We start from the raw sequence: 24825 nt of genomic DNA on the forward strand, positions 1-24825 counted from the left end.
ACGGGTCTGATGAGGAGTCCCCTGCCCAGTCCAGAGAGCCCAGGGAAAGTGGGCAGGCAGGTCTGAGAGCAGGACTCTGGGGCAGGACTTCTCGGACGTTCGTGTGCCGACAAATCACCGCAGGTTCTTGTTAAAAGGAAGATTCTGATTCACAAGTCTGGGGTGGAGCCCGAGGTTCTGCATTTCTGACAAGCTCCCAGGTGATGCTGCTGTTGTTCTGGGTAGCAAGGGGCTAGGGGACCAGGGCCAAGTTCAGTGTCAGCTCCTGTGAAAAGAGCAAGATGTGACTTGAATGAGATTTAACCGTTTCTACCTACTGTCATATTTTCTAACCAGTACAGGGTTTCACAGAACCGCCCGGGTCTCGCCAGCATCTTTTCTTTTCTTCTTTCATCTCAGAATCCTGATCCCCATGCTTTCTTCCAGGAAGTCCATCTGTCTGTCCCTCCGTTCCTTCCTACCTTCCTTCCTTCCTTCCCTCCTTTCTCCTTCCTCACAAGGTGGCCCCAGGCCTGGGCCCTCTGGTAAGGAAGGAGAGAGGAGGCCCAAAATACAGATTATGCTTCATCTTCCCACTAGAGCTGAGCATGAAAGCCTAAAGTAGGGCAGAGGAGGAAGAGAAAGCAGAGAACAGAGCCCGGGAGCCTGACTCCCACCACTGCTACCTGCCTTTTCCCAGGAGGCCAGAGGGCTCACGATTGCTGGGCAACCCCCCCCCCAACACCGACTCCATGCTCCCTGGCCCCCAGCCTTGTGGCCTGCTTCTCTAGAACTACCAGCATGTCTTAGGGGGCACGTGGGGAGCGAAGCGAGGCCCAGAGGCAGCTGGCTGGTTCCTGGTTGACAGTTGAGAACAGGACAGGACAGGGTCAGGGGTGGTGAGAAACCTCTTGGCAGAAAGAGAGGAGATGGAGGGATTGGTAGAGCCAGGCGTCCTGAACAGCCTCCCAGCCATTAGTGAAGGTGGTCCCCACTCCACAGAACCTGGGGGAGGGGGGTGCCATGAAGCTCTCACAGCCACCGTGGAGGGGTCCCGACACCAGTGCCGCCAATCTTCCATGAGCCCTGGGGTACCCTCCCCAGGCCAGGTGGGTGCTAAGGGGCTGCTGGGCCCCCTTGGTCCACTGGAGCTGGGAAGCAAAGGTCTGGCCCGCTCCCCCCCAAGTTTTTTGGCCCTCCCCAGTGCTTCTTGTCCCCCTCCGGGGGTTGCAGCCACCCAGCCAGAAAGACTGGATGCTGGAGATGAGAGATGGGAGCCATAGATAAGCCCAGGCCTGAGGAGGTAGCCCTGCAGCTCCCTCCCTCTGGAGGCTGCAGTTTCCCAAGCCCTGTTTATTTTGGGGGATTAACTACAGCCCTTTCCCAATTGTTCTGCCTCCGTGCTGGAGAGGGGAGCAGGCCAACCCCAGCTCCACACTCCAGCAGTGGGAGGGGCAGGGCCAGTGCCCCCACCCCAATGACCACCTCTCCTCTTCCCTCCCCCATCCGCACCCCATGGGCTCTCACAGGGGAGCAGAACAGCTCCGTTCTTACTCACAAACAACAGTCCTAATCAGTCATCTCTGTGTCCTGGGCTCCTGCCAGGGGCCTGGAACTTCCCACACCCCCTGGTCCTAATCCCACAGTCCAAGCTTTAGCCTCACCACCGGCTCCTTCCAAATGCCCCATCACCCCGGTCTTCCTATCGTACTCAGCCCCTGACGGGCCCACCAGTGCAAGGCAGCCTGGGAGAGGGAGTGTGTGTGCGCACTTTGTGAGTGTGTGTGTGTGTGACTGTGTACAACTATGTATAATGTGAGTACGTGTATGTGTGCATGCGTGTGCATCTGTATGAATCTGAGTGTGCATGTGTGAGCGTATCGTGTGTGAGCATGTATGTGTATGTGTGACTGCACACTGTATGAGCATATTGTGTCTGGGTAGGAGTGTGCGCATGTGAGATGCCTGTGTGTGTATAAGCACGTTGTAGATGTGTTTGAGTGTGAACATATTATACATATGTGAGTGTGTGAGACTGTGTGAGCTTAAGTGTGCAAGTGCAGAGAGCTGTGTATCCGCATGCATGTGTGAGCATGTGAGTGTGAGTGCGTACACACGTGTAGGTGTGAGTGTGTGCATGTGTGTGGGTGCATATGCATAAGTAAGCATGACAGCCGTGTGTGTGTGAATGCGTGTTTGCACGTAAGCATGTTGTGTGTATATGTGAGTGTGTGTGTGGCTGTGAACATGTATATATGTGAGTGCGTGAGGGTATTGTGGGCACGTGTGTGGGCACGTGGGAGGGTGTGTGTGAACATGTTGAATATGCATGTGAGTGATGTGTGTGCACAAATGGGGGGCCATGAGTGTGTGAACATGGGTGAGTGTGTGTGAGTGAGTGTGACTCACCGTTCTCCCCTTCTCTAACTCTCACCCTGCCACCCCCGGACGCCCCCAGACCCAGCCTGCGAATGACCTGCAGACTTATCTTCTTCCCTTCCTGCTCCCATGAAGGAACCCAGCCCCTCCCCAGCTGGGGAGGCTCCTGGGCCCCTGTCTCACCCCCTGCCACTCCCCTTCCTCCTCCCCAGTTTTGGAAAAGTCTTGCCACTGTTTTGTTTCTCTTGCTGCCATCGCCAAGCAGTTTCTGGCCCGGTTTCCACTTGACAGCAGAGCCCGGCATCCTCCTGCCTCCCTCATCCAGGATCCTCCGTCTGCCCCTGTGGCTGGACCCCCCTCGGAGCCCCTCGTCCCCGACAGCTCTCTCTTCTGTCCTTCACTTTCGCTGTCTGTGAGTGTGTGTGTCACTGTGGGTGGAGGAAGAGACAGGAGTGAGGAGTGAGAGAAAGAAGGAGGCCGGGCTCAGATGGTGTCATTAAGAGATATTAATGTCCCTCATCAAGGCATATTAATAAACATTATGTGCCATGCGCTCGGCGCACCCCGGGTGAGTGCAGACGCAGCAGGACGGGCCCACGTTCACAGCCGAATAACCTCCAAGCCCACGGCACCGCCATTAGCCTCACGAGGTTGACCCTGAGGAGACTTGTCGGGACTGCCACGGCAGGAGGGGGCTGGCAGGATGGGTTCCCCGTCCCCTCCCCACCCCGCCGCCACCCCACCCTTCCCCCCAGTGGGCAGCCCCGGGGAAGGGGGACCACGATGACCCTTGCTTGCACTGGGACACCACTGGGGGATTTGAGAATCTTCCTCTTCCTAATTTCATCTTTACAACAACCCCGGGAAACCAGGACCCGCATCATCACCATCATTGCCCCTTCACACGTATGAAAGCAGAGACACCGAGAACATAAGTGTCTTGCTCATAGTCGTGTAGTTGATTGGTAATGACCTTGGACTGAAGCCCAGTTTGCCCTTTTGGACGGCCGTGTGAACAGCTCAGTCACTAATGCAGTGGGGTTGCTTTGAACTGGATGGCACCACTTCCCCAGTTCCCACAGCTGCCAAAACTCAGACCGCGAAGCACAACTCCTTCAGCAGGGCAGGCAGCCTCTGTCCTCCAAGGTTGGGGCGGGGGGTCTCCTGAGGGTCACCGCTCCTTAGCAGGAAATGTCTGTGAAGGCGGGGACCAGAGGGGGCGAACTTGTATAAAGATGCTGGCGGAATGCCTATGCACTGTAGGCACCAGCAAGAGGTGTTTCCCTTTCTTTATGTGGTGACCACGACCACATAAATATTAAATTATTGGCTCCTGAGGAGGTTTGAGCAGGCAGAAGGCCAAATGGCCTGTTCATTTTATTTGTTTTTCAGCATTACAGTCTGGTGCTGTAGCAGGGTGCAAAATTGGTTATTCACTGGGTCAACCACAGTGGTGTTTAAAATTACATAAGGTAGTCTCCGTGTGTGTGTTTAAGAAGATAAGAACTAGTCTTTAATAAGATCACTAGCCAGAATAGTTAAGATGAAAGGAGTTGGGGAACTAAAAGTATAAGATTAAAGAGATCAGGGAAGTGTGCTTACGAAGAATAGCCAATTCTCCACACGATTCCAGATTATTGAGGCATTCCAGAGACCTGTTGTTGAGGCTGAAAGCCTCGGATTTTGTTCCATGTATCTAGAAATGGCAGTCTCTCATCTCAACTCACATCGATGCTATATAACTATATTTAGCTATCAACTCATGATACTTGCTCTCAAACTATCTTAATATATCTTGTCTGTTTCTAAGTTCAATAGGTTCAATAAGACCATACATTGTGTTCTTTATTCCATTTTCCTTCCCACTCCCACTTTCTAACCCTGCCCTGGAGCTGCATCCAGAGAAAGCGTGACCTGTGACAGGCAAGGGTCAAGGAGCAATGGCTCCGCCTTCTCCTGAGGTCCAAACCAGTCTGTGAGCTTCAGAGACTGAAAGCAACTCAGGCGAGTTCCCCCAAACAGGAGGTCCGAGGGGAGTCCAGCTAATGCAGGCCCCAGAGGGGACCGGAGGCCCAGAGCTGGCACCTGCGTGACAAGAAGCTTTGGGACCCAGATGCAAGGAAGGGAGCTGTGGTGTTCTCAGAAGAGTTGTCTCTACACAGAATGATCCAGGGTATTCTTTTTCTTTCTGGTTGGTTTTTTTTTTTTTTTTCCTGTGTCTTCAAACTTTTCTATAATGAGCATATAGTACTTTAATGACCTGAAACCAAGTTATCATTTGTACAGGGAGGTATTTGGGTTTGGGGGCCCCAGACTCACCTGCTCTGAATGAGACCCTGGTGATGGAGTCCAGCCCCACACAGCTCTGACTTGCCGCCTGGGCAGTGCTCCAAGGCCTGGCCCTGTCCAGATACTTTCTTGACCAGAGGTAGCTCCATTGGTCCCCTCTGATGACTCCCCTGGGTATACGGCTGCTGAGCATATGGAAGAAGTCTTGCCTAGGATCTGTGGACCCAAAGTTTAGGTTGCTGGTGGCTTTGATTCTCAGAAGCATTGCCTGCCATTCAAACCTAACCCTAGCTTACATTTCCAGCCTTATCTTGAGCTTTCTTCCGGACCCACCTGCCTCTTTTCACATCTTGTTTGCATATTATACATTGTTAACGCAGTTCCCTCAAATTACGCTAAAAAACTCCTACATATCCTTCAAGGCCCAGATAGAGTATAGCCCCCTCTCGATAGCTTTTCCTGATCACTGCCTCCAAGCAGGTACAACTTCTGTTCTCTGTGTTCCTCCAGCGCTTCCTGTAGACGTCAATTATTTAGGCCTATAATAGAGTTACTTCTTTGTCAATTGGCTACCACACTGGACCATGAGTTCCTCAACACCATGAAGTGTGCCTCATTCATATTTTTGTCTCCAACCCAGGGCTTCTCATTCATTGACTCACTTATCTCCCCATCTGCCCAGCCATCATTCCTCAGGGCCAGCTCTACGCTAGATATTATCACATACAGACAGGTGCAAGACAGCGTGACTTATTTGGAAACCACATGCACTTCCACACGGCCTGGAACAAAGGGTCTGGACAGCCTGTACTTTTTAAGCTGCAGACAGTCTTGACCTTGGCCTTGGGAAATCTTGCCTCTTAACCCAGTGTCATGAAGAATGGTGAAACCCTGGGTGAAGCTCCTCTCTCTCATCCAGGTAGCTACTTAGTTACAAGAAGCAGATAATTCCCCCTTGAGCTATACCCCACCCCTCCCCATTTTTGGCATCTGGAGACCCAGGGAGGTAACTGACTCCAGATCTGAAGCCAAACTAAGAGTCAAAACCCAGGGGTCTGTTGCCAGTCAGTGCCAAGACACCAAATCTTTAGGCTACCCACTGGCACTTTCTAAAGACTATTTGCCACCCAGCCCCACTGCCCATGAAGGGGCCAGGAAGAGGCCTATCGGGTCTTTGATGTTAACCCTTCACGAGGGAAGCTGGTGCACAAGATAACTGGCCGTCCTACACCCTGGAGTCTAGAAGCACTCAGCTCCCAGGAGGGCTCAGGTGCGTGACTCCTTCTCACCACTTCCCACGAACTCCAGTTCAGCTACCTCAGTGGCCGGCCCTCCTTTCCCTGGCCTCGGGGCAAAAAAAGCAGGCCAGAGGATTAATTGATCACAGCCTCTCTCTTGAAGCAGGCACCGGTCTCCAGGGGCTGGGTCCTCTCCAAGCTGGTGCTCAGTGGCTTGGCAGCCGCGGCCCCCGGAGACCTCAGAGCCTGGGAGCTGTCGGTGCGTTCCACTTACTTACCCCTTCTTAATTGCAGAATACACAGATTGCTGGGGAGCACTTCGCAATCTTGTGCCTTTTCCTGGATCCTTTGCCACTTGGCAGCTTGCAGGCAGCTGTGCAAAACAGCAAGGAGCTTTCTCATTTGGTGCCAGTGTCAGAGAGCCTGGAACTCTGTGTCTGTTTTCCCTATTTTTCCCCTCCCTGCTCCCCCCACCAAGTGCTGTTTCGTTCCTGTCTCACTTCACTCTCCCCTATCCCCACAACATCTTTCTGTACCTCACCTTTCAAGTTCGGGACTCTTCTGACAGCCCTCCCCATCCCCACCCCCAGAGATCAAAAAGTGAAACTTCCCACCCGGACTGAGGTTTGCAGCCAGGCAGGAGACGTGATTGAATCCTCCCGTCTAGATGGGAAGAAGTGGGTGAAGAGATTAAATCATCTCCCGCAGACTCTGGGAAATGTGCTGCTGACCCCTCTACTCCAGGGGTCAGTGAGCCCGAGTACCTGGGGCCTTCACAAACGCCCAGGTGGGCGGACAGTTGCCTGTAGGTAATTGAAGGGGAATGAGGAAACTGGGCTGGCCTCCCTGCTGGGCCCAGCGCTGAGCCAGGCCCTTTCCCCACCCACCAGACCTCACAACCGGAATCTGGCCACCATGTCTCAAAAAGGCTTGACCTAAGGCTTCTCCAGGCTGGGGAAGGGGTGCCGCTGGACCCTCGATTCTCAGGAAAGGTAGCTCTCTGGCTGTCCCCATGGACAAGAAACAAAGGATAGAGGTGTCTTTCATCTAATTGCTCGTCTGTGTGTAGTACTCCAAAGGCTTAATGTATCAGAGACCTCTGGGACCCGGTCTGCGAGGGCAGAAGGATCCAGGTCCAGACCATAGGAGTGCGGTCCCATCAGAAGAGACTGGGACAGAGAGTCAGGAGGCGAGGCTTCTAGTCTTGGCATCGAAGCCAGTTACCTATGACACCGTAGACAAAGGCTTCATTCATCTCTCCGCTCCTTCCCCAGATGTCTGTCGGACCCTTACTGCTTTAGCTTGGGTTGCCCCAAACAGAGCCCGAGACAAGGAGTCTCGTGCAAGTAGTGAATTTTCAAAAGGACAGGAGGAAGCACCAGTAAGAAGGGACCGGGTGGGACAGGAAAAAGGAAGGCACTCAGTCGAGGCTCGTGAGCAAACAATTTCCGCTGCGGATGCTTGGAGCCAGTATGAAATAGGCCACTCCATCATTCCCCCCCGCCCCCCAAGAGGTGAGGAGCTGGAGTATTTATGCACCATTTCCCATCAGCCATTGGTTAGGACCTGTTGCCAGAGGATGTTAACACCCCAGCATGTCTGCCTTATTGTGCAGGTGGTGAAGCAGGCTCTGGAGGCCAGAGGGGGCCCTGGGACCAGGAGAAGCAGATTGGAAGGAATGCTGGAGAGCACCAGGGTGGCAAGGGCCAGGGAAGGAGCCAGGGCACTGACAACGTCCACTGCTCTGGGCAAAGCATCGTAAGGGCTACAAAGAGGGGTAGGATGCTGTCCCTGCCCTTGAGAGGCTAAAGCTGCTCTGGGTTTCCTTCCAGTGAATCGAGAGACTGCGCTCTGCCCTTCCCACGCAAGGGCTGCTATGAGATGGATGCATCCGTTAGAGCCGTGGAGAAGAAACACTGAAAGCCCATTGCAAATGTCAGATAACAGTAGGGGGAGCAGACCCCCGCTTCCAGCACTGTGCTCTCTACTTGACCAGAGACCAATTGATCAGAGCAAGTCTGGTGGGACAGTCTGTATCTACCCTGCGCCAAGACTGGGGTCGCCATGGCTCTCGGTCGAGTTTCAACTCCTCTTAAGCGTTTCACATGCCAGGTCCAAACTAACTCGATAGAGAAGCCGTGAGTTCTGAGGTCGGAGAGAGCTGGAAAGGAAATCTCACGTCTATAAACCCCAAAATTCCTCCAAAGTGTCCACAGTGTCAAGCTTCTTCTCTGCAACTAGAATAACGTGGGCCTCTTCCTATGCCAGACGGTTGCGTGCATCTCCTACACACACACACACATACGCACGCACACACACACACACACACACGTGCATGCATGCACACATGCATGCACACACACACACACACACTGGGGACCAACTTCTAAAAAAAAAGAAGAGACTATTCTTTTTTTTTTTAAGAAGAGACAATTCCTACTGAGCAATCTCCCCCCACCCCCTTCCCCTTGACAGAGGATGCTGATAAGGAAAAGAGTTGCCTCCCCAAGGTCATCTAGTCTCTGACACTTAGAATGGCCCTGGACATCCTCCCAAGCACATTGCCCTAACACCTTGGGTATTCCTGCCCTGATATCCTGAAAAAGCCACCCTGGGCTTTTCAGTGTTCTTGAGGATCAGAAACCCGACAGTTTCTACACTGTTTGTAATTTCTATAATTATTTCCTTTTTTTAACCTTAGCATTTAGACAAGCTCCTTTTGAAAATGTCAATCTGTCTTAGCTATAGTAAGGGAAAGGAGGTTTTGTCTGGGCTGGGCCCATCTTAAAAAGGAGCAGTATACCTGGGGGAGGGGGGAAGTCCAGGGAGGAGGGCTCCAGGTGAGGAAGCCAAGGTGTGGGGGAGCTCTCAGCAGCCCCTTCCCTGATGCACGCCCTCTTTCCAAAACTCTTGTCTGCTCAGACTTGACAGGTGTGGGGTCTGTCCCTCAAATGCTGGGTTCAATGCCCACCCTCAGGGCCCTTCCCTCAGTCTTATCTTCCTAGGAAGTGCTCACAGTCAGAGATTCCCCCACCCCACCCCACCAGAAATGTTCCAGAATCTTATCCATCCCCAGAGATTTCCAGCTTCCTAAGGTCATCTCAGGCTAAATGAGGTACTCCAATCCATGAAGACACTTCAGGAGAGTTCATGATTTCTTATGGGGGTGGGGGGCCAGGGGCGGGGAACCAGGTAACCATTTCCACTGTGGCCCCAGGCCTCCAGGTAATATCTGTGTATTGTAATAACAGTCTTCCTAAAGCCATGCTGCCTGGAGGAGTGATGGGATTGTCGTGAAGTTGTAGAAAAAGCATAGGATGGCACTATGGGTCAAAAGACAGGAGATCTTGAGCTAGTGGGTCTCAAAGGTCAAAGGGTCTAAGGCTCCTTCCTCCTGGAATATTCTGGAATTCTCCCACTCACTACTTTGTGGCTCCGGACAAGCAGTTTGAGCCCTTTGGAGAGTCAGTGTTTTCACCCTTTGAGTCTGGTTTCCTAAGACCCCTATCACATATTGTTCATATGGTAGAAATTTTAGCACACACACACCGCCCCCCCAGGACAGACCAATGAGGGAAGGTTTATGGCCAAAGGAAGTCTAGCCAATCCTCAACCTAGCTTGAATAAATCCCAGCCACACTGACCACAGGCTCTGCGGGGGAGGCCCCTCTACAGCCTGGTCCTTCCTTAGAGCCTTCCTTCCCTGTTCATCCTTCCAAGGACCAGCACCTGTCCGCGACAAGCTCCAGAGAGACCCTAAGAACTCTAAAGCCATCCATGCTCTCTGCTCCCGGCTCCCCCAGCAGCCTCCTCAGCTGAGCTCAAGAGCAGCCCCGCCAGGGAAGGCGGGCAGGAAGGGCCGCTGGCTTTACTCATGAACCCACGGGTGTGCATATGTCTTTGCCAAGCTGGCCCCAGTTGATGAGAAAAGACTCCCCGGAGTGAAAGGGAGGGGAAGGAGAGCCTTTCCACCCTGATCAAGGCTACAGATCAGACTTTCCACCCTGCGCTGCACAAACTCCCTGACCTTATGGGCCCCAGCAACCACCCCCCAACCTTAGGCCTCCCTGCACTCACTGAGAAGAGAGAGGCCTGTTTATCACTCTGGGTGGGACCCAAGACTGTGGGGAATTGAAAAGAAACAGCCCGCTTGGGTTGCTATTGTTTTGTTTAAACAAACCGCTGGCTGGGCTGACTTGGAGAGGAGTGAGGGGGAGGCTGGGAGCGCACAGCAGGCTGGGCTGGGCCGCCCTGGGCTTAGCCCCCGTCTCTAATCGAGCTAGAGCCGCCAGAGAGCCAGACAGCTATTTCAGGAGAGTGGCTGCTAGGGCTTGGGCCCTCACATCGTCTCCTGAGAGAGATGGCTATCAAGGAGAGGAGCCTCTGTTCCCCAACCCCTTTCCCCTACCCTGGTGCCCCCTGGCTTCTCAGCCTCTGGCCACAGCTGGGCCCCATGCCAACCCTAGGTAAGACAGGGCCTGACACTGGGGGAGTGGGGGCCCGTGCTGAAAGCCGGCCAAAGCAGAGCTGCCACGAGCCCTGCTGTCCCAGGGACTGAATCCGAAGGCTGCCCGGATGCTTCTGAGCAGACAAGACTGCATGAGGGGGGCTGGAAGGGTGCCAGAGGACAGAGATCTCATCTGCTTGGGCTGAGGACAACCAAGTGAGAAGGGGGCCCAAGGTGGAGGGGCCCGTTCTGCAGTCTGCCCTCCCCTTCTCCCAACCAGAGGTAACCTAGACAGACAGGGACGAGCCTGGGGGAGGGGATGTTCTAGCCAAGGAGGCCCAAAGTAAGAACAGTTGGTAGACAAGCTACAGCCTAAAAAGGAAGAGATGGGAAGGGGGGGACTTCAAGAAGAGGGGGGTGGGGCTTGAATTTTGTAGAAGGTAAACCGCACTAGGAGTTGGGTCACCCAGCTGACCCTGAGAGTCTCTGCAGAGAGATGAGAGGAAATCGCGCGGCTCCCCCTCCCAAAGCCTCCTCCTGAGCGCCTCTGCCAGGGGAAGGAGAAGAGGCTGTACCGAGAGGGCTTGGTAGAGAGATGGCCAGGGCACAGTTAGGTGTTGGCAGAACCCGTGAAGAGCCATGCTAATCACCATCATTAAGGCCATAAAACCCCACACCTAGGGGCCCCCGAGCTGTGGCACGGACCCAGGGGCCCGGCTCCAGTCCCTTTCATCTGAGCATCTCCCAGTCCTGCACAAACAATAATTAGCACCCGCCCCCGGGATCGCCTCATTATCCCACAGACGCGGAGCAGAGGAGAGAAGGGAGGGGAAGGAAGAAGAGGGAAACTGAGGCCAAACAATTTGCCCAGAGGTTGTGGGCTGAGTCCATTCAAGGCTAGGGAAAAAGCTGCCTCGGAATCAGTGGTCCAGCCTCCTCCTGCCCTGCCTGCCCTTCTGGTTACTCAGGCAGCCATTGCCTAATGTTCTGAAGGCCCCAAAGAGAGCCCGAGAGGATGGGTTGGCTTAGCAAAGCTGTGAGGATTGTCAGCCCCTGCCTTAGATCTGACCAGACCCCACAGGCAGAGACTTGTGTCCCATGCCCAGTCTAGGGGCGCAGATGATGGGAGTGGAACCGCCCTTCCAGAAATGTCCCCTCGCTCTCTCCAGTAGTCGGGTGGTCCACCTCTCACCCCCAGGCTACCGTCAGCAATGCCTGTGTCTGTCCTCTCTCCCTGGACCCCCTAAGGCACCATTCAAAACCCCAGAGCCTGTTCTGGCCACCTGTCCCAGGAGCAGACATACCCGTTCCTACTCTTCTATCTTACTCCCTCAGGGGGAGAAAGAAGTCAGCAAAACCCATTTGGACTGAAGTGTGGTGGTGTGGACTTCTGCTGCCCCAGGAGTAACCCACCCCTGTGCCTGTCTCTCATTGCAGGGCGCTGATATAAAGAAAGGGAAGGTCCAGGGCCAGGAGTTGTCACGTGAGTACGACCCTCCCACACCCCTCGCCCCAGCCAGGGCAACGACATGACCACAAGAACCGTAACAATGCAACTTAATGTTGAGACTTAGTGGTGTGAAAGTGCCCACCGACCCAGGAGTTTACTCTTCCTCGATAATTTAATCGTCACAATGGCCTTTGGAGGCCGCTGCCGCCAAAATCTCCATTTGAAAGAGAATGAGAGCCAGGTGTGACCCACGTGTCCCTCAGCTCCCCAGGAGTAAGGGGTGGGGCCAGCATTAAATGCAGGGGTCTGCTCTCCTGGAGGGACTGGCACGGTCATTCCCTTCCCTCGGCCTGCCTCCGCGTGTTCCCCTGCACCCGGTGCCACGATGTGCTTGCATGGGTCCCTTTTCTCTGATGTCCTCCCCTTCCCACTCCTTTCACCCCCAGCTCCACTCCTCCCCTCCCCCTCAGAGCCCCCTGCAAGAGCATGCCCTCCACGCAACTTGAAGGGAATGCTCAGGTGCGGATCTGGCCTCCGAAGAGGGCTGAGCAAAAAGACAAATGAGCCTCATAGTTCCATGACGCAACGTGGGGTCAGACATCAGATAGGCCTGGATTCAAATCCCAGCTTCACCACTTCCTGTCGGCCTGACTTCACCTCTCAGAGCCTCATTTCGTCATCCAGAAAATGGGGATAACACTCATCTGACCAGGTTGTGGTGAGGATTAAGGAGATGTCACAAGGGAAAGCACGTAGCCAGGGCCTGGCACCAAGAAGTGGCTCCACATGTGTGTCCCTTCCCTTCCCCCTCGCGACCCCTCGTCTCTACTTTTGGAGGGGGAATTCTTCAGGGAAGCCCTAGAGAGAGGGGTCAGGCCTCCATCTCCCATGAAGATAAACTCCCAGCTGCGTAGAACCAGTGAGTTCCAACTGCAGCCTTCTGCAGACGCAATCACGGACACCAGCTCTTTGGCGGTGTGCAACGTGCCCCCCCTCAACTGTACTTGGCAGCCCACGCACCCACCAGCCTTGCCAAAAGCTGACCCCGCCGTCTCTGCCCTCCACACGCCATGCACGTGAAGACACACTCCAGCACCCACCTATGCTCAGAAGTCTTCCTCAGCGTTGGCAGTGTTTGTGAAAAAAACAACGACTTACCCACATTTGCACACACACTGACAGAGCCCCTGCAAAACAGCCCCGGCGAACACGCACACCAGCTCTTCCAACACCTGCACCCGCACCAGTGTGGACCCCAAGTCACACCAACTCACATGGCTCCCGGCATACCCTGTGCGGTGCTCACCCTGAACGCCCACGCGTGTGCACGCATGCACACACACACACACACACACACACGGATACCAGATCTGCAATCAGAAAGTCAGGGAGAGATGAATAGTCAGGAATTCCCCTGGCTGTGAGCATGCTGGAGGCCCCAGTGGCCGGAAGTACACCATGGGGAACATTTCCAACAGCTCCAAATAGCGGGTGGCTCTTGTCTAATGACCAGGAGAGGGAGGGGGCCGTAAAGTACCAACACTCCCTCCCACCAGCATCCTCACTGCAAACACTCCATCCCCACCCACCCCCAGGAAGATTCCTGGCTCTTTAGAAGGTGGGGGAAAGGAGGAGAGCAATGGGGAGGGGGCAGAGGCACAGAGTTTGGAAGGAGGTCCAACTGGAACCAACCACAAAAGTCTGGCCCACAAAACCCCTGCATAGACTTGGGGAAAGAATGAGAGATGTCCCCACCCAAGCTCCCCCCGCCCCAGAAAAAGATCTGCCTCCTGCACCGAGGGCAAAAGGGAGGGAGATGGGCCTTCTCCTCCGGAAGAGCCTGAGTGGGCTCCCAGTGCCCGGAGCACCCAGATCCATCACTTCCATGATCAAACCTTTGAACCGAGTCCCACCCACCCCCGTAACCACTTCCAGATCCTCCGGATCCAGCCAAAAATTGGCTTCTTTGGGAATTGAGTTCATAAGGAAATGCTGAAAAAATAAATAAAAATCCACTGCCAAACACTCTGAGAGAGGAAGATGAGTTTCTCTTGAGGCAGGAAATCCATCAGGATAGACTCAAGCAGCAAAGGGATAACACCAATACCCGCTGGCCAGGAGAGGCCCCGGGAGTCCCAGCGGCACCCACGACCCTCAGGCATCCCACACCTCCTCCTCCCCGCACTGCCCAAACGAAGGTGCTTCCTAAAGGCAGCTGCCAAAGCTGAGATCCTGCCAAAGATAAATCCTAATGGTTTGTGATGGGTAAGCGCCCAGCTGGGACCCCGGGGTGGGGGGCGGACCATGAACGGCACAAAGAATTCTCTTTTCCTCTGGCCCAGGGTAGCCAGGAAGTTGTGGGTACTGTGGGTTGGAGGCCCACACTCTGTCCCTCTTCTGCCCCCAGCCTACCAGCCTCCGTCCCCACCAGTAAAAAGTGGCTTTCACCGCTACCAGTTCTACGTCTATCTTCAGGAAAGACAGAACATCTCTCTCCATTCCAAAGAAAACAAAACTCGAGGTAAGGCCTTCCCATCTGCCAAAGCCAGTGTGAATTCTGGGGCATAAGTGGATGCTTGTGCATTCATGGCGAGGTTGGGACCTTGACCCCTACCCGTGAGCCTTGGAGGCCAGAGTCAGAGGGTGGCCTTTCTTGGCAGTAGACTGAAATGAGGTGTCCTAAGGGAGATGTTGGCATCAGATGTGGTCTCCCCCCGAGAAGTAAGTCCCACAGACCAAGATGGTGGCTCTCACTGGGTGGGTGGGTCTGTGAGGCCGGGTCCCAAAGCGAGTAACTGGAGCCAGGGAGAGAAGCATTTCCCCAACTCAGCTTCGGATGGCATGTGCAGGCAGCTACCCCACAGCACTCCTGCACGTAATTGTACCCTATAATTGAGTCCAATCTGGGCAAGAGGGCCCTGGAATGCCACCCTGCCAGTCTGTCTTCATTGGTTGTTAATTGCTCTGTCTGCCCAGTTCTACCTCAGTGGTGGGGCAAAAACTTCCCCGCCATGCCCCTTCCACGAGCTTCTCTGAGCAGCCATTCTGGCATCCTGGAGAGGATCCACTCCCTGTAGCTTGCTAATGGCTACCTGATGGTGGCCTTGGTCCCGCTCCCACCAGAGCTGGGGAGTGGGAAGACCCATGGACATCTGGCCACTGCAAGGCCTCAGGCGACTCACCTGCTCCTATGTGAGCCATGGCCACTTCTCTGAGCCTTGGCTTTCTCTCCAGAAAAATGGGAAATAAAGTAACCCCTGTGTACTCTAGCATCTCCCCCATTTGGGGCAAGGGAAGATAATGTGGAACACACGGATGCCATCTTGAGAGTGCAGACGGCACATCCCCCGGGCTGGCAGGAGGCTCAGTGGGTGGGTAGGTGTCATCAGCCATTTGCTCTCACCCAGTGACCCTGACCAACTTCCACCCACTGGGAAGCTGGGGAAGGTATTGTTACAAGCCTGTTGCCCGAGGCCCCAGAGGAGAGGAACGCGGAGCCCGGAAAGGCACTGGCTGAGCGAAGGAGGCCTTCAGGTGTGCCGAGCAGAAGCCACCAATGGCAGAAGGCTCTGGGCCGCCGTGCAAGCGGAGTTGGTGCAACCTTTCCACTGGTGAACCCTCCCCAGGTGCCCTCAGCACCTTGCCAATCTGTACATCTGTTTAAACCGCTTTCCCAAAGACACACTTTCAAATCTGGGTACAAGGAGAGAAGGCAGAGAAACATGTATCTTGCCCGAGCCAAGATGAATTTCTCCAGTTCCCTGGCTCCCTCTCACCTCAGACATCCTGAGCCCCCCTTCCACCAGTCCAGGCACTGCGCTTTCTGGGGGCTGGGGACTAGCGCCTCAGCCCACCACGCTCCCCCCACAAAGTAAGGCAGCTCCTCGGAGTCCCACGTTAGTCCCATAGTCACAGAGCCCACACCCTGGGCAGGGAGGGGGGCGGGGATCGTGCTCAGACTGTCCCCTGCAAGAGCCTCCCGCAGGATCAAGTGCCTTCTGAGGGGCGGGGTGGCCGGGAAAGGAGAGAGCAGGAGGTGAAGTCCGGAGGAGCATGAAAGGGGCGAAGGAAGAAGGGAGGTGCATGCGGGAGAGACACTTGCCCCTGCCTTGGCTGCAGTCCTCGTGTTTGGTCCTAGCCCGCCCTCCAGAAAACACAGTGGCTTGTGTGCCCCAGCAGGCGCGGAGGCTCAAAACCCATCCAGCCTGACAGCCATTGTCATTCACTTTGAATCTCTGCCCAAGCCAGCTTGTTGTGCATCCCCCCAACACACACACACATACACACACCTCTCATCCACGTGAAAACTTAGGAACAGGACTTGCTTCTGGGCAGAGCCCCTCGACTTCCGTGCCATTTTGCTTGCTGCCAGAAATGGAGGTGGGAAAATGATCTTCCCAGATGAGCTCTCCAGCCCAGGGGGCCAGGGGGCTGGTCCCACCATATGACACCTTCTGGTGCCTGGCACTCCTAGCTAGGGGCTTAGGAGAGGAGCCGATCCCACAGCACAGGGAATGTTTCCTGCCCTCAGGGGGCTTATAGTCTACTTTGAAAACACTTAAGTAACAATGCAAAGCAGCTTATAATTAAGCACTTAATTGTGTGTTTCTGGCTGTAAGGACAACTGGAGATCAAGTGGATTTAGGGATTGTGTGTACAGTTCCTAGGATTCCCTTACCTCCAAGAAGACACACCTTCTTTAGCCAGGAACATTGCAAAGGTATTTTACTGCAGGGTGAGGATATCTGTATTTCCAGTCTCCAGCTAGTGACTTGATGTTTGGACAAATCAGCTACCCTCTCTGAGCCTCGGTTTCCCCATCTAGAAAATGAGGGGTTGGATCTAGATGATCAACAAGTCTGTATGGCCCTGAGGCTACGTGGAAGAGGTGTGGCCTGGGCTGGGCCCGGGAGAAGGAGGACATTTGAATCCTCGAGTGAAAGAGAGAGGAAACTCCAGGCTGGAGAAACCACAGACGCCAAGATTATTTTTTAGAAGTGAGAAGGAGCACCCCTTGTGAGGAGCGGTGAGGGCATGAAAGGAGAAAGGGGGAAGGTCGCGGAAGGTTCGTGAAAGCCCAGCAGAGGCACAACCTTGGCGGGCGCCATGAAGCGCCGTTAGACACTGCCCACGGGAGCGGCAACACACGGAAGCCGCTCTTTAGAGATGACTAAGCTGGTGCGGTGGGCAGGACTGGGAGGAGTAAGAGCCCAGGGGCCGCCCGAGGGGGAGAGACGTGTGCCTGGGTGGCGCCGGGGGGGCCATGGCAAAAGCAGGAGCTGCCCTTGCGCATTGTCAGAGCTCCTGGCGCTCTCTGAAGCACCTGCACCGTGCGTGGGGACCCATGGAGCCCCCGGCTGCCCAGCCCTCGGGAGGCCAGGACCTGGAGCCAAGGAACACAGGCCCGAGGGCTTACTTTGGTCTAGTTTTTGTTCCATGGGAAGGCATCCTTGGAGAGGCAGGGGAGTCCTAGGGTATGCATGGTACAACCAGCCCCTTGTGTTTCCTGGACGCGCAGGCAGGAACGGATTCCAGAGACTGGAGGGGAAAGTCACTATCAAGAGCCAGGTAGAGAGGCAGCCATGAAGGATGGTTGACTTGAGCCGTTCCTATTGGGTCCTTCCCTCCCTAGGACTTAGGTGTGAATGACAGTTTAGGATGAGAAGCAAGTGTGACATTATTCTAGTTGAACTTGTAAGACCATGGAGGCTAGGGAACACTGCTCCGTGTGGGGGGCTGAAACCCTCTCCAGATGGGAGATCTTGATATATCCATTGTGTGACCTTGGACCAGCCACCTCACATCTCTGGGCCTCAATTTCTACATCATCAAGATAACGGGTTGGACTAGTTGGTCTACCACGGAATGACCCTTTACAGATTTGCTCCCAGCTTACGGAGTTGCCCCCACCTCCGAGTTCTGTGAGACGAGTGCAGGGAGCAAGTGATCAGACTTGACTAGCCCAGCCAACCCTACTCGCTTCGGGGGGGAGGCCTTCCATCAGATACCAGTCTGCCGGGACCACAGCGAGGGCCCTAGAAGGGGATTTGGAGCCACCTTGCTTCTAGTTGATGAAATCTGCCTTCCCCACTCCTCCCGCCTGTACACAGCTCCTTCCTCTCCCTGCCATTTTCCCTACTTGCTGGGCATGATTCACAAATGCCCTCTGCATTCGTTGGGATGATGCCGAGTATGTGTGAGGCAGGGTTCTAGGTGCTGCGGGCACAGAAGTGAGCCACGTGGACCCGGTCCCTGCTCCCACGGATGGATGCTGTCACCCGGTGTAGCTCTGTGGATCATGGGAGCTCACAGAGCGAGTGGAGGGAGATATTCAAATAGCTCAAGCTGACCACATCCTACACAGGGAACAACGGTGAAGCTGGAAGAGCCCCCACTAGTGCGCTCTGACCAGGGCTGCCCCAGTTTCACTGACATTTGTCCCAAAGGCCACACCTCACCTTCCCAAATGTGGGCCTGCAACACAGTGGACTTGCACCTCTGCCTCCAACCCCTCTCCCCCAGCTTTAATACTCCCCCCCCACCTTCTATGCCCAAGGCCCAGAACCTGGCCTCCGGGCTCATCTGTGATTCACGATGGTTCACCCCTGCATCTTCCTCACAGCAGCCTTGGATTCGGCATCTAGACTTCTACATTGTAGAGGAACCAACTGAATGAGTTGAGGGGACGTGTCTGAAGAGGACCCGCACACACAGGGCTGGCTCCCACCTCATCCCGTGCACCCTTCCATACCACGTGCTGCCAGACGTCCGCTAACTCCCGCTGACCTAGTTCACGTCACTGCCCCCCACGCTCCCCCAGCGACTGATTCGCCTCTGCCTGCTGACTGGGCAGACCATTTCTCCCCCTCCCCAAGCCCGAGGGCCCTGCCCGCCTGCAGAACACCAGTCCTGCTGACGGCCCGGGACGCTTTCCCACAGGGCGGTGTCTTCTCTGCGTGCACTTGACCCAGCCCTCCCCTGCTGCTGTCCCTCTCCATGCACTCAGTGACACTTTGTTGTGCCTCCTCAGTCACCCACTTTTATCCCTTTGTATTAGTCAATCATTTTTCACTTGCACGGGCCCTACTTCCACCGTGAGACTCAATTCCTTGAGGGAGAAGCTCACCTGTGCCGTGGATTTCCTCTTTACCCCCTGTCCTTGTGCTCAGCCCACTGTGAGCTTTCAGTCAATGAGGATGTTTGTGTATGGGACACACCCACGTATGCACATTCACAAGCCACACACACACACAGCTGCACATTCTCACACCCCCATATTCAACTCATCATCAACTTCCTTTAACACCTGAAAAGACAGCCACCTCTGTGAGCGCCGTGCCCACAAATGACAGTTTTGGCATCCACATCCTCCCTGTCCCAACGCCGAGTGGCCGGCAGGACCACTTGCGCCCAGCCTCTCTACCAGCCTGCCCTGCCTCTCCCTGGCCTTCCCCTCACCCAGCTGCTGGACCCTGTGGGGCGGGCAGGACCACAGCCATTGCTCCCACCAGGTGAATGAGGACACTGAAACCCGGAACAGTGATGACTTGGTCTACTCAGGAGTCACAGTTAAGAGCAAATTACCTTTCTTCTGACTTCCGGGGCAGGGCTCTTTGCTCCCGTTGCCCACCCACCCACATTCCCTCTCCCCTCACCCAGACCACCAGACTTCTGGGCCCTGGCGTGGGGACAAAGAAGGAGCAAGTCCATCCTGAAGCCCTGCGTGTCCTTGGCTAGCAGCCGCAGCCACCCGAGACAGACCCCCAGGCCCCTTCTATTCCCCTTACAGAGAAAGCTAGAGCCACACCCTGGATGGAGACAGATGAGCCCAGAGGCCAGATCACTCCTGGTGAGCTGTGGTCTGCAGCATGACACACTTCAGCCACCTGGCCTAGGGGTGTCACGAGCCAGCCTTACGGCCCCAAGCTCCTCTCACTAGTGAGCTGGGGAAATCCCCTCTCTGCGCCACAAGATGACGTGCCTCAGCTTGTTCCAGAAGCCTCTCCAAGGTGGTGAGCCCAGGATGGTGCCGCAGCGCCAGGGGAGCTAACAGACCACACCAGTCTCAGTCACCGCCTCACTGGGGCGGCCTTGGAGGCCTGCAGAAAGACTGCTCCTTGCAAAATGGGATGGGAGGGGCAGAGAAGTGTCCTTGGGTTCTGGACCAGGTGGCCATAACCCACTCCCCAGCAGCACAGACACCTGAATTGAGCAGCTCCTGGGTGAGCCACACACCCACAGGGGTCAGAGAGGAGAGACAGGCTGAGACTTGGCACACAGTGGGGTTTCAGGCTTGCTTGTGGCCTCTAGAGGCCTGAGGGGCACCATGGGTGATTGAGACAATGGGCGTCGTGGGGAAATGTTTGAAAGCACAGGCCAAGGGTGGGAAGGCAGCAGAACTCCCAGCAGTGTCAGCAGGAGGAGGCATTGATGTGGAGGGACAGAGGCTGGGAGAAAATCCTGTCGGGCCTGGTGGCAGCAAGGAAAAAGTACACTGTGGAGGCAAAGATGGAAGGAAGGGGGCCCCCGCCTGTAGACCAGCCCCAAACACACACACAGACACACACAAACACACACAGCCCACTGCAAAACAGCCCCTACCCCCTGCCATGACCTCCCATGGTGGTTCACCTGGCCAGACCCTAGAACCAACCCCCCCACCCCGGGCCCAGCCCCTGAGTCACTGTGTGGGCTTGTGTGAGGCAGCCCTCTTCTGCCTCCGAAGAGCCCCACCCACCTGGCAGAGCGGGTAGGACTGGGGGCTTGGCAGCGGACCAGATGGGGCCATCCTGGGCAACTCTCAGACAGGCACCCTGGCTAGGAACTGCCTGCAACCTCCACAGGCCGCAGGAAGCACGCCCCAGTCAAGCCAAGCATCAACCGTCCAAAGCAGTATTGAACAGATCATCGGGAAACCACAGATCATCCCCAAATTTCACCCAGAACTCCAGGCTGCCACCAGCAGCAATACTGGAATTGATCACTGGAGCTCAAATCAACAGCTTGGAGCCTCCTCTCTCACTCCCTTCCCCACCCCCACCTCCATCCCCACCCCCGGCCCCAGGAGGGAGGGAGGCATCCTGGGTGATCCATTTACTGGGTAATTAGGAATTCCACTCTCCAATCCTCCTGAGTGCTCCAGAGGAGCTGGGTAACCCCCACCCCCACCCCGAGCATCCCCACCCTCTCACTCCTGCCAAAGTCAAAGTGGTCCCCTCTGCCCCAAGCCTCTCAAGCCAGCAGGATCAGCCACTCAGCAAATATTCTCCAGGAGTAATTGGATGTGATGGAACGAGGGCTTTTCAGCTCCTGAGTGGAAGTCTCTGAATGTCATTTAATGGCGCAAAACATAAGAGGCCCAGGCCTCCCGCCTACCAGCGCCAGGACGTCATTAATCTCGGTGGAAGGACATCAGTGCCTCTGTCACTGCAGCTGGCCCCTGCAAAGCACCAGACAAATTACAGACCTGAGCCGGGCGCTCGATGGGGCGGTTAGTAGGCTGCCGTTCAACTTTTGTTTTTTCTTCAGGGCCACTGTCCCCTGACAAGAAGCAACGGTGCCCCTAGGGAAGGGGGTGGGGGACGGGGAGACAAGGAAGGGGTGGCCGCCTTGGTTAGAGACAGCTCACCCACCTGAGGGACAGGGTGGCTCCTCACCAGCAGAGGCTCAAGCAGCTCAACTCACACAACAGGTCAGAGGAGGCCGCCCCCAAGTCTCAGGACCCGCCCCCCAGCTTGTTCTCCAGCCTGCCTGAATGGAGGCCTCCCTCCCAGTGGGGGCTTCCCAGCCCCCACTTCCTGGGCTGAGAGGGAAACACTTGAGGGCCCGCTGAAGACCCAATGGCAAATCAGTTGGGAATGTCTCTTGGCTAAAGCAAGGACACACAGGGAACACTGTGTCCTGTGCCGTTGGGAAGTCTTTTTTTTTTTTTTTTAAGATTTTATTTATTTGACAGAGAGAGACACAGCAAGAGAGGGAACACAAGCAGGGAGAGTGGGAGAGGGAGAAGGAGGCTTCCCGCCGAGCAGGGAACCTGATGCGGGACTCGATCCCAGGACCCCGGGATCATGACCCGAGCCGAAGGCAGACGCTTAACCATCTGAGCCACCCAGGCGCCCCTACCGTTGGGAAGTCTTAAGAGCGGGCCTGCTAAAGAGGACAGGCGCGATGCTAGGGATGGGACCCCATCTGCCAGGAGCTGCAAAGTTGTGCTGCTGGCCAAGATCACTCTGCGAAGACCTAGCTTGTTACTAGTCCAGTGTTCATTACCTTGTATTATCAACCCGTTGAGGGCGGGAGTAGGGCCTCGGTGCAAGCAAACCCCCCATGCCCAGCAGACAGGAGGTGGGCTGTCAGCTTGCCCTCAGCCCAGAGCTTGCCCATTCCAGCAGAGGAGCTGTCCACCCCATCCTCACGAGGCCTCCAAGGGCGAGGGGCTGGACCAGGAGAATATTTCTCAGTCCTGGGATGCCTGTTTAACCCTGATAGGCCCACCAGGCCTGTCCAGGCCCATGTGATGAACCACTCCCAAACAGTGCTAAACCAACCCCACAGACTGGGGAAGCCGGGGGCAAAGAGTGACTGGCAAGACCTGCCCCAGGGCGATTCCTGAACATTCTAGCCATTGCAGCCCCTGGGACTCAAGTTCGGCGGATGAGTTGCTGAAATCTTGGAGCCCCTCTCCCAATTGTTGAAGTCACTGTCTAGGAGAGATCAGGCACACACAAACCCCTGATGGCTTTAGGTAAGCTTACCCAGCTCTCCCCTTGGCCCATTTCTGGAACATCTCTCACATCTAATATCCTTCAACGCCAACATCTTCCCTGTTGGCACCAACCAATAGGTGAGAGACTGGCCTCTAGGCGCAGCGGCGGCATAAGGCTTCGCGGGATGGGAACGGTGCCCCCTCGGGTTGTGCAGGGAACAAGCGGCACGTCAGATACGGTGGCCCGCCCTGAGGACACAGGCCTCCGTGTTCTAGCCACTGTGCGGCTCAGGAAACAGGCTCAGACCCCCTCCTCCTCTCTCCCTCCAGAGGCATTTGCAGGGCACTCACTACCCCTGCCCTGGGCCTAGGAGGAGCCCATCCTGGGTGGGGCCACGGGTCCAAGGGGAGGGGCCTGAGCACACCAGCAGCAGCCCCCTCTCTGCTGCTCCGGGACGGGACAGAGCAGTGCCACACAGGAGGGGACTTTCCTCCACAGGGTGACCACAAAGCCACAGCCTCCCAGCTCCCCATCTCTCCCCACACACACACTCCTGAGGGTCTGACTCACCCCTCTTCCTTCTAGAACTTGCAGAGGGTCAGTTCCTCTTGCCCTTTGTGGCAGGAAACGGGGGTGTGAGGAGTCACGGCCAAGCCAGGGGAGGAGACAGCGGGAGGCTAGCAGCCAGCGCGCCGTACCCGCTCTCCTGAGGGACACAGGGGCTGGTTTGAGGAGCTGCCCGAGAACCACAGCATCGTGGAAATGTGACCAGGAAGGAGCCGGGAAGCTCCAAGGGCATTCCAAGCTCCATCAAGAGAAGCGCTCTGAGCTCGGGGAGGGCAAAGTCTGCAAGATCTCCCTCAGGGTACAGGGGATTTCTTTCCACCAACTTGCCCTGATCTCGTGATGAGAGTTTCAATTCCCTCCTGGCCACCAAGGTTTCTTCCTGCCCTAGTCAGTGGGGAAGGCCCCTTTGTCCCCAGGCCTGTCACACACCAGTTCACCCATGAGCCCTTTTCCTGGCTTGCACACACGCGCGTGCGCACACACACACGTACAAACATACACACATGCACACACTTTCCCAGGATCATGATACCACAGTTCTTTTCCAGCCAGCCAGGCTTTCTGGGTGTGAAGGCCACGCCAGACCAGTGCCTCCCTGCCTCCCCTCCCAGTGGAAGACCCCACCGCACTCAGTCGCCCACCTGTCACCCAGCAGCAGTCTCCCCCCAGGAGAGGCTCTCCCAGGGCCCAGCGCCTCTGTCCCTAATCTGAGCATGCAGTCACCAGATCAGACCTGCGGGAACCTGAAGAGGCCCTTTCCTCCATCCCTGCCCCTAAGAAGCATCCTCACCGGAGCCCCATCTTGTGCCCCATCCTCCCATCTGTGCACTGGGAATAAAAATAGTCTCCCCTGGTGAGGATTAAGTGTATGAATATGCATGGAGTTCCTGGCACATAGGAAGCACTATATAGATGTGTTATTACTATTATTATTATTTGCATTATCATTATTATTGTCTTGTTTCTTTGGATTAAAACATTTTTGTTTTCCTTGAAAACATCTTTGAAGTGCAAACAGCCCGTGGGGGGAAAGGATGATAAGTGGAGTAAGAGCACCTCGGGGGACTTCTGTCTTCCTTGTTGAAAAGGGTAGCGGGTGCAGACAGAGGACCACAGGCCGAGAAAGGGCAGCTCTAAGAGGAAGGCGAGGCCGCCAGCTGTCGTCCTGCTCTCTCTGTGCCTTAGAGATTACTCTTTTCCGCCGGGCTGGGGCCCATCAGTCCCTGCCTAGCTTTGCTCCGGGCAAGGTCTTCCTCGAGCACTCCGTCCACCCGGGGAAGGTGGGTAGATTTAGCCAAAAAGAAAAAGAAAAAAAATACAGGATGCCGAGTTAAATTTGAATTTCAGACAAACAAGGAATGAATTTTTAAGTAAGCTTCATGCAATGCTTGGGACAGACTTACAAATTATTTGTTGTTTATCTCAAATTCAAGTTAAGCTGGGCGTCCTGGATTGTAGCTGGCAATCATGCGCAGAGGGTGCTGGAGGCCCAGGGTTTGGGAAACAAGAGCGTGGGAATACACTTGTGACCACTTCCCTCAGCTTCTCCCCAGTGCCCCGGGCTGCGCCCTTCTTGCCCTGCTGCCAGGCCTGTCCACACTTGCCCCAGAAGAGGTACCTCCCCCCACACCCCTGTGCTTTCTCCCCTGGAGGAGCACCTGGGCACCAACCGGGCACTTCTCACCCATACTCTGCTCCCGCAGGATCCAGGTGCTTAGGAGCAGGGAGAAGCCTAGCCATATGCCCTGCCCCTCAGCCTCTGCCACAGCT

The 24825-nt window shown here is 55.5% G+C and overlaps 1 protein-coding gene and 1 long non-coding RNA gene across 8 annotated transcripts in view; one reads left to right on the top strand and one right to left on the bottom strand.

Moving 5' to 3' along the window:
• Nucleotides 1-23383, bottom strand: LOC118524799 (uncharacterized). Of its 3 annotated transcripts, none has more exons than XR_013446600.1 (4): nucleotides 23059-23383; nucleotides 6164-6258; nucleotides 4678-4863; nucleotides 1-265 (listed from the first exon to the last, which is right to left on the bottom strand). It is a non-coding gene; the product is annotated as an uncharacterized LOC118524799 (long non-coding RNA). The 3 variants fall into 3 exon arrangements; XR_013446599.1 differs by lacking the exon at nucleotides 23059-23383 and adding an exon at nucleotides 22537-23038; XR_013446601.1 differs by lacking the exon at nucleotides 23059-23383 and adding an exon at nucleotides 21249-21336.
• The window catches only part of PEBP4 (phosphatidylethanolamine binding protein 4), a 260819-nt gene that overhangs the window by 235211 nt on the left and 783 nt on the right, over nucleotides 1-24825 (top strand). For all 5 annotated transcript variants that reach the window (XM_036075109.2, XM_036075108.2, XM_036075111.2 and 2 more), the window contains exons 5-6: nucleotides 11770-11815; nucleotides 14190-14303. In XM_036075109.2, the coding sequence (XP_035931002.1) occupies nucleotides 11770-11815; nucleotides 14190-14303 (160 nt within the window). The remainder of the gene's footprint in view (nucleotides 1-11769; nucleotides 11816-14189; nucleotides 14304-24825) is intronic.

The sequence above is a fragment of the Halichoerus grypus genome, chromosome 3 (genome assembly GCF_964656455.1).
Source record: "Halichoerus grypus chromosome 3, mHalGry1.hap1.1, whole genome shotgun sequence".
In the NCBI taxonomy this organism is placed as follows: domain Eukaryota; kingdom Metazoa; phylum Chordata; class Mammalia; order Carnivora; family Phocidae; genus Halichoerus; species Halichoerus grypus.